The 17,780-nt window shown below is 41.6% G+C and overlaps 1 protein-coding gene across 3 annotated transcripts; it reads left to right on the forward strand.

The window, feature by feature from the left end:
- Positions 1 to 61: 61 nt before the first annotated feature.
- NAT9 (N-acetyltransferase 9) lies at positions 62 to 11,541 on the forward strand. Of its 3 annotated transcripts, XM_083352117.1 has the most exons (8): positions 1,334 to 1,422; positions 1,593 to 1,690; positions 2,376 to 2,462; positions 4,493 to 4,602; positions 6,221 to 6,361; positions 7,362 to 7,421; positions 9,404 to 9,498; positions 9,598 to 11,541. In XM_083352117.1, the coding sequence occupies exons 3-8, from the start codon at positions 2,386 to 2,388 to the stop codon at positions 9,739 to 9,741; spliced, it is 627 nt and encodes a 208-aa protein (XP_083208243.1). In that variant the 5' UTR covers positions 1,334 to 1,422; positions 1,593 to 1,690; positions 2,376 to 2,385; the 3' UTR covers positions 9,742 to 11,541. The 3 variants fall into 3 exon arrangements, with proteins under 3 accessions (XP_083208244.1, XP_083208242.1, XP_083208243.1); XM_083352118.1 differs by lacking the exons at positions 1,334 to 1,422; positions 1,593 to 1,690 and adding an exon at positions 62 to 133; XM_083352116.1 differs by having other exon boundaries at positions 1,330 to 1,690.
- The last annotated feature ends 6,239 nt before the right edge of the window (positions 11,542 to 17,780 follow it).

A 17,780-nucleotide genomic window follows, 5' to 3' on the forward strand; every position in this document is an offset into this window, starting at 1 on the left:
GTTAAGGGAGGAAGGGCCTTACAACTGCGCAAGCGTGGAGATCGAGGAATTGAGAGATCGCGGGAAATGCGCCCTTGTCACCTGTTGCCTTTCGGTGTTGCGGCAGACGGTGCTGGCGTGGGCAACGGAGCGGGTGGGCTTCGTATCCTTTCGTGGCTTTTCCTCTCCTTCCTTTAGGAACTTAGATATTAAAGACCCAGCTCGAAGCACACTTAGGAAGGGAACGGTCATCGAAACTCAGTGGGGCGCTATCTTTCTCTATGACTTAAACCAGGGGTCTTCAAACTCGGCCCTTTTATGACTTGTGGACTTCAACTCCCAGAATTCCTCAGCCAGGCACGCCTGGCTGAGGAATTCTGGGAGTTGAAGTCCACAAGTCATAAAAGGGCTGAGTATGAAGACCCCCTAACTTAAACAGTGAAAGGTACGGTCGGCAGCACGCAAGTCTAACATACAGTTGGCCAGTTTGTGACTCAGATGATTGATTGATTATGTACAAGCAAACTTGTCCGAAATGGTATAGTGTCTTCTGCTTGAGCAGGGGATTGGACTAGAAGACCTCCAAGATCCCTTCCAGCTCTATTCTTATTGAGGCATCAAACACATAGACAAGATTTTCTCCATGAGGATGTGTTGGATAATTTGAGCTGTGGTTCATCTATACCTTACACAATCAGAATAGTGCAAGCCATGGCATTCCCTGTGACACTACATGAAAGCAAAAATTGGACTTTGAAGAAGCTGGTTAGGAAGAGTATTGATGCCTTTGAACTTTGGTGGAGAGAGAATTCTCCTGAGAATACTGTGGACAGTCAAGAAAATAAGTCAATGGATCATTGAGCAAATAATTCTCTTGAGGTGCAAATGACAAGGCTCAAATTATCCTACTGCAGACGTGTAAAGACCCAGAAATTTGAAAAAAGCTCTAATGCTGGGAAAGGTAGGGGGAAAAAAGAGAGTAACCAGCATTACAGTGGCAATGAGTGCACCATTGGGAAATTTAAAGAACAGGTGGTACTAGGAGTCAGAAATGATTTCGTGGCAAATAATCGTTTGCGCCTCGAGTGAGAAGTCTGGTTTGATTTGTTTGATGATCCATTGATTTGTTTACTTGTCTGCTCATAGTGTTCTCAGGAGTGTTGTCCAACACTAATGGCTCAAAAGTTTCAATAATCTTCCTATGTTGCTTCTTCAACATTCAAAATCAGAAACTGGGGGAGCTTATTTAACCAGCAGCTAAAAAGTGCTATACAAATCTAAGCTTAGAATTAGCTTGATCTTTTTTTTTCCTTCTGACCTATTTTTTTCTAGAACTGAAGCTCTTAATAGTGGACTTTAACAAGCTCCCAGTCTTCCAGTTGTTCTCCACATTACCTTCCTACTCTTCCCATTACTGACTTAACTGTGACTCATCAGTGCTACGTAAGCAGTGGTCATTTTCCATCTAGAAAATATCAATCTATACTATTGTCCCTCTCATTTAGTCAATATGTTGTCTGTAAGGATGTAGATATTTGTTTTATAAGAAAAAGTGTGATGGCTTTAAAAAAACAAAACTTTGTTATATCTGTATCTTTTGACATCCCATATAGAGTCCAAAAAGGATTATGATCTTGACTTATCAGAGGACAAACCTATTGAGGCTTTAAAAATAAACAGCCTGACCTGATTATCAACCACTAGTGCAGGGGTAGGCAACCTTGGCTCTTTTATGACTCATGGACTTCAATTCCCAGAATAGCTACGGTATTCTGCACTAGTGCATATGATGGAGGAAAAGAAAATATCAACTTGATTTTTAGCTTTCTGAGTTAAATGGGGGGGGAAATCTCTAAATACGCACACACGCGCACACACACACACCTAAAACAAGGATGGAAATATATGGCACTTGAAAGATTTTTGGGTCAGAAAATTCCATATCCATGACTGACATCCAGTGATACATTCATTCTTTTATGTTTTATATCCGGGTATTGTGTGTAAGTTTTAGAACTGTTTTCCAAAGAATACTGTGTACAATGACCTATCCGGATACTGGTTCAGAGTTCTAGATCTTTATTTTGTTTAAGATACTGGATTTTTAAAAGTTAAAAATAATTGAAAAAAATCATAATGGAAATGAAATATTGTAAATTGCCTTTTGTAACATCCATAGAGAATACAGAACTATATAATCCATTACACAGGCTATTATAATGTACTTTTGTCTCATGACTCACTTATAGGTACATATAGTTTTGTATTTCATAAATTTTTGATTAAGCACACTGTAATACCTATACGAATAAAATAAAATGTTCAGTAAATGTCTTGACTTAATTCTAATACTATCTGCTTTGTCAGATTTTATTTCTCACTTATTGTTGTTTCAGAATTCAGACTATGAAGATTAATCAAAACACTGTACTGCAGGGGGAGAAGGTAGCCCTAGTACCATACATGTCTGCTCATGTACCCAGGTATGCAATAGATAACTTAGTTTGGGGTGGAGTGGGGAGATGGTGATTTGAAAGCACTGGTTTGAAAATAGATTCATCTTACAAGTTTATGTTAGCTTAGCCATTTCCATTCAAACTCCCACAACAAATTCCCAAAAAAGCTCAAATTTGAAATTTGTGCACAAAATCATTGGACACATAAGAGAAAATATTAATGTATTGTTTAAAATCATTCATTAATATTTTTTGTCTGAAGAACGACTGATGCAGCAATAAACCATATACAGCTGATTTATTTACCCATTGATTCAGATTCAAAAACAAACATGTTCTTTAGAATGTTCATCTTGTATCTGTAGGCAATTCTTAAAAAAAAAAGCTGCATATTTTCTGTGACTGACATGCAATGAAAGAAAAATAGATAGGATGAATTAAGGAGTTTCAGACAGATGCAGCATGCATACCCCCTTCTGAATCATCTTATCTCCTTCAAATATAGATTGCTGTATAGGCCAAGTAAACTTTACTGTATTCAGAGGTGCTTACTCCAAAATTAACATACACTGAATTTCATTGTTGATTTTAAAAATTGGAAATTAGAATTGTAAGTAGTAAGAATGAGAATTCTAATGTAGATGCCTACATGTTTATTGTATGCCATTACAACAGAATAAAGGTCTGAAAATAATTTCTGAAAGGAGACTTCGCACTATCAGAGCAAGATCTCATATTTTTCCTGGTGTGCAAAATGTTCACCACATGAAATCCTTTCCCCACTTTCATGTAAAAGGGAATGGCAAATGAGGATCAAAAGGGACTTAACCCATTTCTAATTAATAATAATAATAATAATAATAATAATAATAATAATAATAATAATAATAATAATAATAATAAACCTTTATTTATGAAAGGTTTATTATTCTTATGAAATGAGCTCTGCATACTTGCCTAGTCTTTGTCCTAAATTGTATTACTTCCTATCTAGAGCAGTGTTAGGAAACCCAAGGATCATATGGCAGATGCAGCTGTTAGCCCTGGTTTTTTCCATTGTTCTAATCTAGGGTCATGCTGTGAAATTCAACAAAATGCCAGTTTCTGTGATAAATATTTATCAGGTGGGGTTTTTTTTGTAAAAATAAGAAAGAAAAGGTACAGCATAATATATTCAGCTTCTCTCCTCTCATCATAGGCAGAAACCCACTTTCTAAGGGTCAAGTATAGGTAGTCCCACGCAAGGTAGTTGTTAAGTGAATTTTATGACCTTTCTTGTCACAGTTGTTCAGTGAATCACTGCAGCTATTAAGTTAATAGCATGGTTGTTAAGTGAACCTGGCTTCCCCATTGAATAATAATGATGATGATGAATTTGGAAGGGACCTTGGAGGTCATCTAGTCCAACCCCCTGCTCGGGCAGGAAACCCTATACCATTCCAGACAAATGGCTGTCCAGTCTCTTCTTAAAAACCTCCAGTGTTGGAGCATTCACTGTTTCTGGAGGCAGGTTGTTCCACTGGTTAATTGTTCTGTCAGGAAGTTTCTTCTTAGTTCTAGGTTGCTTCTCTCTTTGGTTAGTTTCCATGTGTTGCTTCTTGTCCTGCCTTCAGGTGCTTTGGAGAATAGCTTGACTTTTGTCAGAAGGTCACAAAAGTTGATCACAGGACCCCGGGACACTGCAACTGTCGTAAATATGAGTCAGTTGCCAAGCATTTGAACTTTGATCATGTGACCATGGGGATGCTGCAACGGTTGTAATTATGAAAAAGTATCATAAGTCACTTTTTCAGTGTCATTGTAATTTTGAACGGTCACTAAATGAACTGTTGTAAATCGAGGACCATCTGTAAATTCAACCTCTAACTGGAGGAAAGGGCTAGTGTTCAGAATCTGAGATGGCAACTCTTAATCTGAATGGGGGGGGGCTATTCAAATGCCTATATGAGTTACATTGTTTCACTAGTTCCTCAAGAGGTGTACTTAACGTCATAGCAGCTTATAGTGGCTAATATTCTAAAGAAGCCTATTTACTTTTTCTCGTTTTTTCTGATCAGATACCATGAGTGGATGAAGTCTGAAGAACTACAGCGTCTGACTGCATCTGAGCCACTAAGCCTTGAACAGGAATATGAGATGCAGTGCAGTTGGCAGGAAGATGCAGACAGTGAGATTTCTGAATATTTGGAAAGGCCTGGAAATGGGTAGTCTGCACATATGTTGGGTGGTTCATTCCACAAATGTTATTTATCTATTAAACTTATATGCTGCCCATCTTGGCTAGGCTGCTTACAACCCATAAAAGCAACAAGCTAAAACATTAAAACAATAAATATTGACACTAAAATTGACTTTAAAATTAACAGAGATGGCAAGGAAAGGAACAAGATGAACATGGGGAGGAGGTGGGGTCTTACCTCACTCTGTTAACCTCTTCAGTATGACACACACCCATGACAAGCCCCAAAGATAGTTCAAAGTGGCCGTTTTAGACCATTACTGCTCCATGTCACAGTTTAAAATTTGCAATTTCATAATTTTCAGTTGTAGAAATGCTTTTTATTTTAACTCCGTTCAATCATGATCAGATGCAAAGCAAAGGGATACTGTAACATAATAGAAAATCTGATTTAAGATGTTTATATTTATATTTTATACTACTAAGCTTGTAAGCCGCCCTGAGTCTTCGGAGAAGGGCGGGATATAAATGGAATTAAAATAAAAATAATAATAAAAATAAATATATTATGGGGCAGGAAATTCTATTACACTTGTTGAAAGGTTTCCGAAGGAATACAGTTTAATTGTTGGTTTGCATCTCTTGTTTGGAGTACAGTTAGGAGACATGATATTAATGTTGATTCCAGTTCTTCCTGGAAGAGCAGTCTCAAAATGAGATGCTAGGACATTTCTATTATACCACAGTGTTGTTAGTCCAAGGACAATATTAATCTGTTAACAGTTTTCTACCATATAACATCTCCCTGAAATCCTTGAAGGAAGTAATCCTGAAGTTCCATGCAGTCATTATGAGAATCTGTTTACTATTTCTACATACCTATTTATTCCAGGGTGGCCCTAGAATTTGTGAGTTGGGATTTGAAAACACTTTAGAGTAGATATAACAGAACGAGACAGTGGAGTTAAAGTTTGGAAAACTAAATCTTTTATGGAGATCTACAATTCTTAAATGAGGTTGTACTCCTGTCAAAAACCCAAATGTGCAACCTGATGGCATTCAGGCTAGACTTTTATAACACACTATACATGGTGTTATGTATTTAGAAAGAGATCTCTACTGCTCATACATGAAACAAAAATCTCTTTCAAACATTTGTGCTCAGTGAAATTGGAATCAGCAGGCTGGAAATGTTTTCTGTAATATTGCACAATGCTAAAATGAGTTGCCATCGGGAGTCTGTCAGTGTTTCTGTAGAAAAGTTGTACAAACCAACTGTTTTCTTTGGCTTTTTAACATTAGTTTTATTAAGCTACAATGCTGATATTTATTTTTATCTGATGTCAATTGATTGCAATATTTCAGAAAAATACTATAAATTGCCCTTAAAAGATATATATTTATGCAAAGTGAGAAGTCTTTAATTCAGTTTTCTATGCCTGCTGAATGTGAAGTGGAGTGCTGGTAAGAAAGTAGAATAGTGGCCAAAGCTAGGTAATATTGCTTCCAGTAATCATAGATATTTACCTTGATTTTATACCTTATGTTTCTTGCAGAGATTCATAATTTTTTTTTATTCTGCTACTTTTTTTTTTACATTACCCAGAATGCACATTCATAATCCTTGATGCTGAACAGTGGTCTAGTCAAAAAGCCACAGAAGAAGACTGTATGGTGGGAGATGTGAACTTGTTCCTTACCAATTCCGAAGATCCAACAGTGGGAGAGATAGAAATCATGATTGCAGGTCATCTAATTGTTTCAAGTGTAGGGCCTTGTCTTCCAGTATTTGTTTTGTTTCTATATCATTTTATTTCCAAACAGAGCCAAGGAGATTTACAGGACCCCAAAAAAAAGAGAGAAGAAGATGAATCTTAAATGCAACAATCAAATGCATCAGTTCTTAATAACAATAAAAAAAATGAACTTTCATTTTTTAAAAAAATCAAAAAACCTAAATAAACCACAGACATGTTTAAAGGGAGTGTATTTTCATAAATGCCCAAGTACACAAGGCTATATTCAAATATTTTATTGACCCAAAATACTGTACCTTTTAGGAGATAGTTTCATTATTTGGGCACTGCCAGTGAGAAAGCTGTACTCCTTTGTAAACCAAAGTCAATGGGGCCTCCCGAATAAAACTTAATGAAGTTGGATCATATTGTTGGAAAAATTCTTTCAAATACTCTTTGACATCTTGGAATAATCTTTTACAGCAACATGCCTTTGCATCTGAAACCTACCAGAATCAGATTGACTACACCAGGGGTAGGCAACCTCGGCTCTTTTATGACTCATGGACTTCAACTCCCAGAATTCCTGAGCCAGCCAAGCTGGCTCAGGAATTCTGGGAGTTGAAGTCCATGAGTCATAAAAGAGCCGAGGTTGCCTACCCCTGGACTATACTTAGCATTTTATATGAGAAAGAGAGCAGTTTGAAAGAATGGCTTTCAAATATTTTTTAGCAGGCCAGTGAAGGTTGTCTAGACAGTATTGTTAGTGTTTTGAACCTCCCTCTCCCTCCCTCCCTCCCCCTCCCTCCCCCCCTCTTCTGAGCCCACTTTTTTCTTTGCCAATCTCATGCTTTCCAACAATACAGCTTGTGTAATACCAAAAATGTAGAAAAACCTACATATTTTTCCTAATTGCAAAAATAGTTTGAGCTAAGATGGTTGTGGTGGTGATGGAGACTTTTGTTTTCCGTCACACAAGAAACCCCAAAAGAGACCTGTTCCCTCTTTCAGAGCCCAGCTACCGTGGCAGAGGGTTTGGCAAGGAGGCCACTCTCATCATGATGTTTTATGGTAAGAATGCCTAACGCAGAATATGCAAGATCTGATTTTTAGTTGTTACAGCGTGAGATGAACAGAATGAGCAAAGAAATTAAGGAATTAGTATGGTCAGCAAGGGGACCCAGCAGAATTTTCTGAGAGATCATATAAACAGTTTGAGCAAAAGACCCAATATTAGGAGAATGAGAATTTGTTTCCATGTCGCCTTTACTTCAGACCTGTTTGTGACTTCTGCTCAACAACTTCTTTGTGTCTTAAAAATGCCCAAGTGCAATCCAATTGTTTTGAATAAGTGTGATATACTTACATTCCAGTAGATGTTGAATTTTAGCCTCAAACGTGTAAAGTACCTTATGGATGAGTATTGTTTATTTATACTACAAACAATAAAATTTCTATTTGTCTTTTAACAGTAGGAACATTGTACCTTTAGTTAGTTAAGATACGGCATTGGTCGCACTGGTGAATGATCTCTGGCGGGCTCGGGACAGGGGTTGTTCCTCTGTCCTAGTCCTATTAGACCTTTCAGCAGCTTTTGATACCATCGACCATGGTATCCTACTGTGGCATCTCAGGGGGCTGGGAGTGGGAGGCACTGTTTTACAGTGGTTCTCCTACCTCCTGGGCCGCTCGCAGTCGGTGTTGACGGGAGGACAGAGGTCCACCCCGAGATCTCTCGTTTGTGGAGTCCCTCGGGTCGGTCCACTCTCCCCTCCTGTTCAACATCTACATGAAGCCGCTGGGTGAGCTCATTCGTGGTTTCAGGGTGGGGTATCACCAGTACGCTGATGATACCCAACTTTTTCTTTCCACCCTGACCCAACCCAGTGATGCTCTCACCGTGATGTCCCGTTGCCTGGAGGTGGTCCGGGTTTGGATGGGGAGAAACAGGCTTCGTCTCAATCCTGACAAGACTGAGTGGCTGTTCATACCGGCATCTTGGGCTGATCAGCCTTCTCCATCATTAACAATAGGGGATGAGGTATTACCCCCCGTTGATAGGGCTCGCAACTTGGGAGTCCTCCTGGATTCACGGCTCAGTTTGGAAGATCATATAGGAGCCGTGACAAGGGGGGCTTTTGCCCAGATTCGCCTGGTGTGCCAGTTGCGTCCCTATCTGGACCGAGATGCTCTACGTACAGTCACTCATGCGCTCATGACCTCCCAGTTAGACTACTGCAATGCCCTCTACATGGGGCTGCCCTTGAGGACCACCCGAAGGCTTCAACTGGTGCAGAATTCAGCCGCGCGAGTTTTGATGGGAGCTTCCCGATACTCCCGTGTAACACCTCTTCTCCGTGAGCTACATTGGCTTCCGGTTGCCCTCCGGGTGAGATTCAAGGTGCTGGTAATGACCTACAAAGCCCTAAATGGCTTGGGTCCGGACTATCTAAGGGAACACCTGCTGCCGGCATCATCTTCCCATCGTCCTGTGCGCCCCCACAGAGAGGGCCTTCTCAGGGTACCACTGGTTAATGAATGCCAGCGGGTTATTCCCAGGGGAAGGGCGTTCTCTGGGTGCGCCTGCCCTATGGAACCAACTACCCACAGAACTTAGGACTGCCCCCGACCTTCGCTCATTTCGCCGGGACCTGAAAACTTGGCTCTTTGATCTGTTTGGTCCAGACTATGGGGTTGTTAATTTAACTGGGTTTTAGATTTACTCTTGGGGCTTGAATTTAATTTAATTGTTTTAATTGTTTTTAATTTTTTGTATTTCATGGTTTTAACTGCCCTGTAAACCACCCTGAGTCCTACGGGAATAGGGCGGTATACAAATCCAATAAAATAAATAAATAAAATAAATAAATAACCAAGTCAATTATTTATCTGTGTAAGAGGATTCTGTTTCTAAGGTGTCAGAGGACCCAGTTGGAGATGCCACAAATTCAGCATAGGAATGCTTACATGCAAAGTTTGTGTTCTGTCATTAGTCTGTAATCCTTCCTTTTCAAAATAGAACTCTTTTTCTTAATTATTATCTTGGTCTCTAGGAATTACGCACCTTGGACTCGCCACTTTTGAAGCAAAAATTAAATTGGAAAATGAAACCAGTATTGGCATGTTCAAAAAAATTCATTTTAAAGAGGTATAGTAACTAGAAGCTCTCATACTGTATGTCGAGTTGATATTAAATTGTGTTTTGTTTCGGTGTTTAAAGAGAACTTTTATCTTCTGTATTATCTAGGTGGGAGTAAATAGTACCTTCCAAGAAATGACACTGAAGCTGATTATGGATGAACAGGAGAAACAGTGGCTTCTTGAGCAAACTAATGGAGTAATCGAAACAAAATACAGTGCCATGAAACTACAGCACAGTTCTGACAGCTGAGAAGCTCTGCTCAATTTGTCTCACATTTAGAAAGATGACTTTTTATTGTCCAAAATTGGAATCGTGTCCTGAATCCGTGGCGCTAGTTCTTGCGTAAGAAGAAAATGAAGTGTGACCTCTCCCTTAGAGACTTTTTTCTAAGGTTATAAACATCTAGGATAATTACAGCAAACTGCCTCATCTTAGTGAAAGAAGAATTTTCAGCTGAAATCTCATTCGGCTTGCACTGTGTCTGAGCAACAGCTGCTGACAAAACGATGTCATGAACTTGTTTACTGTTTAATTCAGTGCAAATAGCAAAGTATGGCTGAGCTGCGTTTTGAGCTAAAGAACTCAAAAATACTGTCACAAATAGGTTGAGAGTGCTCCCATTATAATGACTGCATTTTACCAAAAACCCTAACTTAGCTTCTGTGATGTTTTCCAATTTCCCAGTCTAGAGCACAGTGTTGAGATTTCCAACCCAGTATTAACCCAGTCCAACACTACAGGGTTTTTTTTAAAAAAAAATTAGAATAGCTAATGTTAATGAAGAGAGCTGACTCTGCCCGCCTGTATATAAATGTTTTATTTAATTTAATAATTTAATTTGTATACCGCCCTTCTCCCGAAGGACTCAGGGCGGTGAACAGGGCAATACATAATAAAAAACAGGGTACAAAAATTAAAAAGTGATTAAACAACTATCCCCGTAGTAATTGATACATATTAAAAATTAAAACTAATTATAAAAAACCCAAACCCATCCCGTCAGACCAGGCCAGCTTGTTCAAAAAACAAGGTTTTGAGATCGCGCCGGAAGGAGCGAAGGTCGGGGGCCATCCGGAGCTTGACCGGTAAGCGGTTCCATAGGTCTGGCGCACCCACAGAGAACGCTCTCCCCCTGGGGGCCACCAATCGGCATTCTTTGATCGGAGGCACCCTGAGGTGGCCCTCTCTGTGGGAGCGCACTGGACGGAGGGAAGTTGACTCCGGCCGCAGGTGTTGCCGTGGGTATTATACATTACTGATGGTACCATATCTGTACATCTCCTTTAGGGAATCAACCATCCATCAATTCCATTTATCTTACATTTCAGTCCCCCTTCAGAATGATTTCTCAGCTATCGGTGGAACCTGTTCTTTTATAATTTTAATAACATACTTTGTCCATTTTTGAATAAATTTATTTTGTGAAGAAGCTTGTTTAAAAAAGCAAAGATAATTGAAGGTTTTGCTCTGTTTTATCTTCTAGTTTCTCCTATTGTCCAACTTTCAAGGTCTCCTTATCATAAAAATACATAGGGATCGTCATTTTCCCATGATAATTTTTTTTAATTAATTCAAGGCTATAATTCCAAATCCCTCTGGCCGTTTATTACTAACTTTTTCTAATCTATATACTAAGCACCCTTTTGCAAATAAATCTAAAAATAACATTTTTGCAATGTTTTTAAAATCAAACATATGCTATCGTCTTCGAAGGAGGAGGGAACTCACTGAGAAATATAGTAAAACCTTTCCAATCTGGAGACTTCGTAATGGTTGTAAGCTCCATTTTGTAAAACAGATGGATTAGCATTGATAATTTGGGGTGGGAGGGACACTGCATTTGGCAGTACTATTGCATAAAGCTGGGCCTTCAACCTGTTTAATTGTTTTGTCTTTTTTATCAATGATAAGCTACATTGGATGCTACGAACAAGCACAATGACAGGTACGATCCCTTTAAAAAGCATCCAGTAGACCTGGGTATATCCTATGGTTTTCAGTCCCAATTCCAAGTACCTCAGAATAAATTGCTGAGCTTTTGCCTGGAAATATAAACCACAAAATAATAAATTTAAAAAATAGCAGAAATTAGTTTGGGCAGAGTGTTCATATGTCAGATGGCCTGGAATGTGCTGCTTTACTGTTTCTCCCTCTCCTCTCACTTTCAAAATGGTGACAATCAGGACCAAGCTTCTGAACTAGAGGCTTGCCTCTTTGTTGAAGCTGGTGAAAGCAGTACAGTCCTTCTGACAATAACACATTTGGCAAAGTGATATCAGCAAAGTGCAAGACGGCAAAAATTAACAAAAAGGGCCAGAAGTCATCAGAAGCTATTGTGGCTCTGTTCTTGATGAGATGTGAATGACAGATTTAGCAATATGAAAGTCCACTGATTTTTTAGGGAGAAAACAAATGACCTCCAATCGCTTTACATGGAATTAGGCGCTAACAGTGCACTCCTTTGCACATACACTCAGAACTAGTTATAACTATTACTGCAGAGCATACTTCCAGGTTCCTGTGCAGCATTAAAGTGCAGCATTAAATATATTTACTCTGAATGAAATGCTGCTCAGTCAAGGCAGAAAAGTACCATGTTCTAAGCTTCATCGATCAGTTGTTGGTCGTGAAATTGTCAATGGAAGATGGATTTTCCTTTTATCTGGTCAATGACGTTTTTTCTGTTCTTATTACTTTCTCATCAGGAATATATTCTGCTGCTTCTGTGCCATGATTCTCCACTCTCCCATGTTTTCATAAGAATCCTATAAGAAAGCTTATGCTAGGGAAGAATAATTGGTCAAAAGTCAGTGAACAATGTATGGACCAGGGTTACCCATGTGAAATTGGCTTTTTGTCAGGACCCACCTCAATCCACATCTTAGGAAATAAGAACTCTTGGATGCAAGTTTAGTCCAAAAGGAAAATGTTTACTAGGAAGGAATCGATTGTGGGAATACAAGATGGAATCTGACAAAGGTTACATTTCAATCCTATATAAACCATTCCCATTTCAGCCCCTCCCCTCATCCATTTGGTCAGGCTGTCGTCAGTTGCTAGGTGTCAGGTCCTTCCATGGGAAAGGGAACTCTCCTTGGTTTTATGGTTATTGCTTTCCTTTTCAGTTGTAAATGAAGACACAAACCAGATCTGTCTGTCCCCCTCCCTTCCCCCGTTAAAACATCCCCTGTTGTTTGAAAATCGCTTTAGTAACCATCCTCTCCCCCCCCCCTCGGAGAGATGGCAGAATCCCCAGTAATAGCACGTTGTTCTACCTATACAATTATGAAATGTGATATAAATGGATTCTGACATTCGGCTCTCCTTTCAGAAAAAAGATGAGTCCATCTGTGGGGAAAGAAAACATATAAATGTTAGCCTGGTTTGTTTGGATATTCTGTATGAAACCTCTTAAGCAACTTAGGTGCTTTAACATGGAGTTTGTTAACCCACTCATTTTCTGAGGAGGGGAGGTGTTTCCATGCCACTAAATATTGTATCGTTCCATGGTGTTTTCTGGAATCTAAGATTTCTTTCACTTCAAAATGTTGTTCTTCCACCATGATGGGGGGTGGTGGTGGTGGGATTTTTTCTCGTAGTGGAGATTGTTGTTCTCTCTTTAATAGACTGCAGTGGAAGGTTGGGTGTATTCGTCTAAGATTTTTGGGTAGTTCTAATTCAACTGTTACTGGGTTTATGATTCTTTTAATTGGAAAGGGTCCAATATATTTTGGTCCTAGTTTTTTACAGGGTTGGAGTGATTTCAGGTATTTTGTGGATAAATATACCATCTCTCCTACCCTAAATGGTGTGGGATTGGTTCTTTTTTTGTCTGCCTGTGTCTTGTATGCTTTTCTGGCATCTTCCAACGCTTTCCTAATGATTGGCCATGTATTTTGTAATTGAGCAATCCATTCCTTCAGATCAGGGATAACCGGTTCTTTTGGGGTTAGTTCTGGTATTGGGTTGAAACTCTGGCCTGTAGCTACTTGAAAAGGAGTGTAACCTGTGCTTGAGTGGACTGCATTATTATATGCTACTTCTGCAAAAGGCAGTAGGTCCGTCCAGTCGGACTGCTGAAAATTAATATAGCATCTCAGATATTGTTCAGGTATATTATTAAGTCTTTCAGAAGCTCCGTCTGTCTGAGGATGGTGACTAGATGACAGTCCTTGGGTGGTTCCTAAGAGGGATAAAAATTCTTTCCAAAATGCCGACGTAAATTGCACCCCTCTGTCAGATATGATGCGTTGTGGTACCCCGTGCAATCTGTAAATATGCTGTACAAAAAGTTTTGCTAATGCTTTTGCAGTCGGGATTTTTTGTCAAGGTATGAAGTGTACTTGCTTAGAGAACAGATCTGTGACAGTCCAGACTACGGTGTTTCCATTACTTTCTGGCAGTTCTACGATAAAATCCATGGCTATTTCTTTCCATGGGGCTGAGGGGTTTGCCACCGGTTGTAACAGACCTGGCTGTTTCCCTTGCAGTCTTTTGGCCATCGCGCAAATTTGACAGCTACCCACATAGCTTTCTATGTCCTTTTTCATAGATGGCCACCAAAATTGCCTTTTAGTTAAGTGTAAGGTTTTTACAAAGCCAAAGTGTCCTGCTGATTTTGTATCATGGCACAGTTGCATGAAATTGATTCTCTGTGTGGCAGGTATATATAGCTTCTCCCCCACCCACGGCAGTCCATCTTTAATTGTGCACACATGTTTACTTTTCTGGAACCATTCATCACTTTCCAAAGATTTCCTGAATTCTATTCCAGTTTGGCTATCTACCTTCGGCTTCATTTTTTCTTGTGCCCTGGTGGTGACTGGTGCTGCCAGTTGTTGTTCCGGTACAAGTGGTTTAAAGTCAGTAACTCTTGTGCTGTTATATTGGGGCATGCGGGATAATGCATCTGCCAGGAAGTTCTTTCCCCCCGGTAAGTGTTTGAGAGTGAAATTGAATCGGTGAAAATGTTGGGACCAGCGGGCTTGCTTAGGAGTGAGCTTCCTGGGCGTTTTTAGTGCTTCCAAATTTTTGTGGTCTGTCCAGACCTGGAAAGGTATTTTATTTCCTTCTAAAAATTGGCGCCATGTTAGTAATGCCCACCTCAACGAGAATGCCTCTTTTTCCCATATTGGCCAGCGTTGTTCTGTTTCTGTGAGTTTTCTGGATGTGTATGCGCATGGTTGCAATGTCCCCCCATCATTTTCTTGTAATAGTACGGCTCCTACTGCTACATCACTCGCATCTGCCTGTATTACAAAAGGTTTGTCGGGATCTGGGTGTTTTAGGACAGGTTCAGCAGAAAAAAGTCTCTTTAGCCTCTCAAATGCTGCTTGACATTCCATTGACCATTTCAGAGGCTGGCTGGGTTTCACGGGTGACCCCCCCTTCGTTTTCAACAAATTTGTGAGGGGCATGGCTATTTGGCCAAATGCGGGGATGAATTGGCGGTAGAAGTTTGCAAACCCCAGGAAACTTTGCAATTGCTTCCGTGTGCGGGGGGGTGCCCACTCTAGTACTGCCCTGACCTTCTCAGGGTCCATTTTGATGCCCTCTGGAGATATGCGATATCCCAGGTAGTCGATTTTTTCCTGATGGAATTCACACTTTGATAATTTAGCATATAAGTGGGCAGCTCGCAACTTCTTCAGGACTGCTCTGACTAGTTTAATATGTTCCTCTTTGGTTTCTGTGAAGATAAGGATGTCATCGAGGTAAACCAGGACCCCCTTATATAGGTGCTCTCTCAGCACGTCATTAATTAATTGCATAAAGACTGCGGGGGCCCCTTCAGTCCAAATGGCAATACTTTGAATTGATAGCACCCCATTGGGCAGTTGAATGCAGTCTTCCATTCGTCTCCTTCCTTAATCCTAATACGGTAGTATGCTTCCCTCAGGTCTAGTTTGGTAAAAATCTTTCCTTTCGATAGGTGGGATAACATATCCTTCATTAGGGGAAGGGGGTACAGATTACATTCACTAATTGTGTTCAAATTTCTATAGTCCACAACCAAACGAAAGGACCCATCCTTCTTCTCCCTGAACAGAACCGGGGCGGCCACTTTGGGTATGGCAGGCTCAATAAATCCTCTTTCTAAGTTTTTCTTTATGAATCTCTCCATTTCTGCCATTTCCCTTGGGCTCATGGCATACATCCTGGGTTTTGGGAGTTTTGCCCCAGGTTTGAATTCTATGGTGCAGTCTGTGGGGCGGTGGGGGGGAAGCTCATCTGCTCTTTCCTCACTGAAAACCTCAGCCAGGTCCCTGTATTCCTCCGGTATCTCTGGTAATCCCTTCTCTTTCCCCACTGCTGCTGTCTCCTCCCTCTGGGTTGGGGGGGTGCTTTTGGAGTCTAAGTTCTTCTGCCCCCCCTTTGGGAAGTTGAGTTCTGCTGTCCTCCAGTTTATCCCGGGGTTCCATTTCTTCAGCCATTCCAGTCCTAGGATCATTGGGCATTCCATGCCTGGGGCCACTATAAACGTTATGTCCTCCTCATGGGGCCCCAGTGACAGGTGGATTGGTAAAGTGGCTAGGGTGGCTGGTCCTCCCCCTGCTATTGTCCCATCTAATTGACTAAAAGAGATTGGATGTTTTAGCCTCCTCACTGGGATGCTCAATCTCTCCACCAGCGTTGGGCTGATAAGGCAGCGGATGCACTCAGAGTCTATCAGAGCTTTTATTTTGGCTGCTTCAGGCATAGGGGAAGCTAATATAGTCACTGTCTTAAGTATGGGTGGAATGGGTCCACTTACCAATGGTTCTCCCTCTGAGCTGTCTTCCGAGTTGTCCACCGTCCCTGCGGTGCAGGCCTGAGTCCAGTCCCAGTTCCTGGCAGGAATTGTGGACTCTACAGCTTCTGTCCCCTTCATGGAAGATTCTTTTGTGTTGCCTTGGGGCTTCCCCAGCTTCTTGGAGGATGATGCCTCTGGTTTTCGTGGGGGGGCTTTTGAACGACATTCTGCAGCACGGTGGCCCTCTCTCCCGCAGTTGAAGCAACTTGTTGATTTTTTGGCTGTGGCTGGTGGTTTTTCCCCCTCGCGTGTTTGCTCGGGTGGCAGGCGGCCCCATGGTTTTCCTCTGCGGTGTCTCTTCAGTAGGTCTATTTCCACTTCCTCCGCCAGGATGTACCAGTCGTCGAGGTGGGGTGGGTCTCCTCGAGGCAGGCAAGCATCATACAGGTCGTAGTTCAGACCGTCTTTGAAGTGGCTAAGGAGGATGTCTTCTGGCCAGTTCAGCTTGCTGGTGATGGCTCGGAATTCTTGGGTATAATCAGCCACTGCTCGCCTGCCCTGCCTCACCGTTTTGATTCTCTCCCGGGCCTTACGGTCAGCCAAAGGATCCTCGAACCGTCACCACAAAGATGACATGAATCGGTTGAAGTCGTTGAGTTCTGGGGCGTTGGAGTCATGCAAGTTCACCACCCAGTCTGCAGCAGTCCCGTCCAGGGCAGATTGCACAATTCGGATGCGTGTTTTGTCACTGGGGATATCCCGTCCGTACTCTTCCATGTAGCTGAGGACTTGGGTTAGGAAAAATCCCAGTCGTGATGGCTCCCCCTTGAATTTGACTTCCAGGGGCGGGAGTCTTTGGCTGGAGCGTTGTCAGTGCCGTGGCCGGTATCGCTCCTCATCCTGGTCCCCATCTGTGGTTCTGGGGGGTGGGTACTGCTGAGGCAGCAATTCCTGTTCCATTGGATGACCGCGGGGTTTCAGGTGTTGGATCCCCTCCGTTACCTTTCCAGTTGCGTCCCCAGGCGCTGCCTCAGTTGCGATTTTCAGCTCTCTCCTCCCTCAGTGAACTCAGGGTTGCTTTCATCAGATCAATGGCCTTTTCCAGGATCCGCTCCTCCTCGCTGGCGTGCAGGGAACTCTCCATCTCTTGCCTCCATTCCGGTTGGTGGTTACTACGCCTCAGGGTCTTTCCTCCCGAAGCCTTTTCCCACTCACTTTTCCTTCCAACGCCCATCGACCACCGGGGTTTTCGGTCGTACTGCTCCACCGCTTCTTCCCCGGGGGAATATGCTGCTTCAGCTTCCCATTGTCTCTGGGATTCCATTTGGGGGGAAGACTCCCCCTCCATGGGGCTTCCCTCCTCTCTTGCTTCATCGCCAGACATTTGTATTTGTTGCAAAGTCCCCCGGTAAGGTTTTCCCTTCCAGGTTGACTCTTAAAGCAGATTCCGTCTACTGTCAGGACCCACCTCAATCCACATCTTAGGAAATAAGAACTCTTGGATGCAAGTTTAGTCCAAAAGGAAAATGTTTACTAGGAAGGAATCGATTGTGGG

The sequence above is a fragment of the Vipera ursinii genome (genome assembly GCF_947247035.1).
Source record: "Vipera ursinii genome assembly, chromosome: 2".
NCBI lineage: Eukaryota > Metazoa > Chordata > Lepidosauria > Squamata > Viperidae > Vipera > Vipera ursinii.

Coding starts and splice junctions, on each gene's coding strand:
- NAT9 (XM_083352118.1), top strand. CDS start 2,386: ATGAAGATTAATCAAAACACTGTACTGCAGGGGGAGAAGGTAGCCCTA. Junction 6,362..7,361: donor GATAGAAATCATGATTGCAG/GTCATCTAATTG, acceptor TCCCTCTTTCAG/AGCCCAGCTACCGTGGCAGA. Junction 9,499..9,597: donor AAAAAATTCATTTTAAAGAG/GTATAGTAACTA, acceptor TGTATTATCTAG/GTGGGAGTAAATAGTACCTT.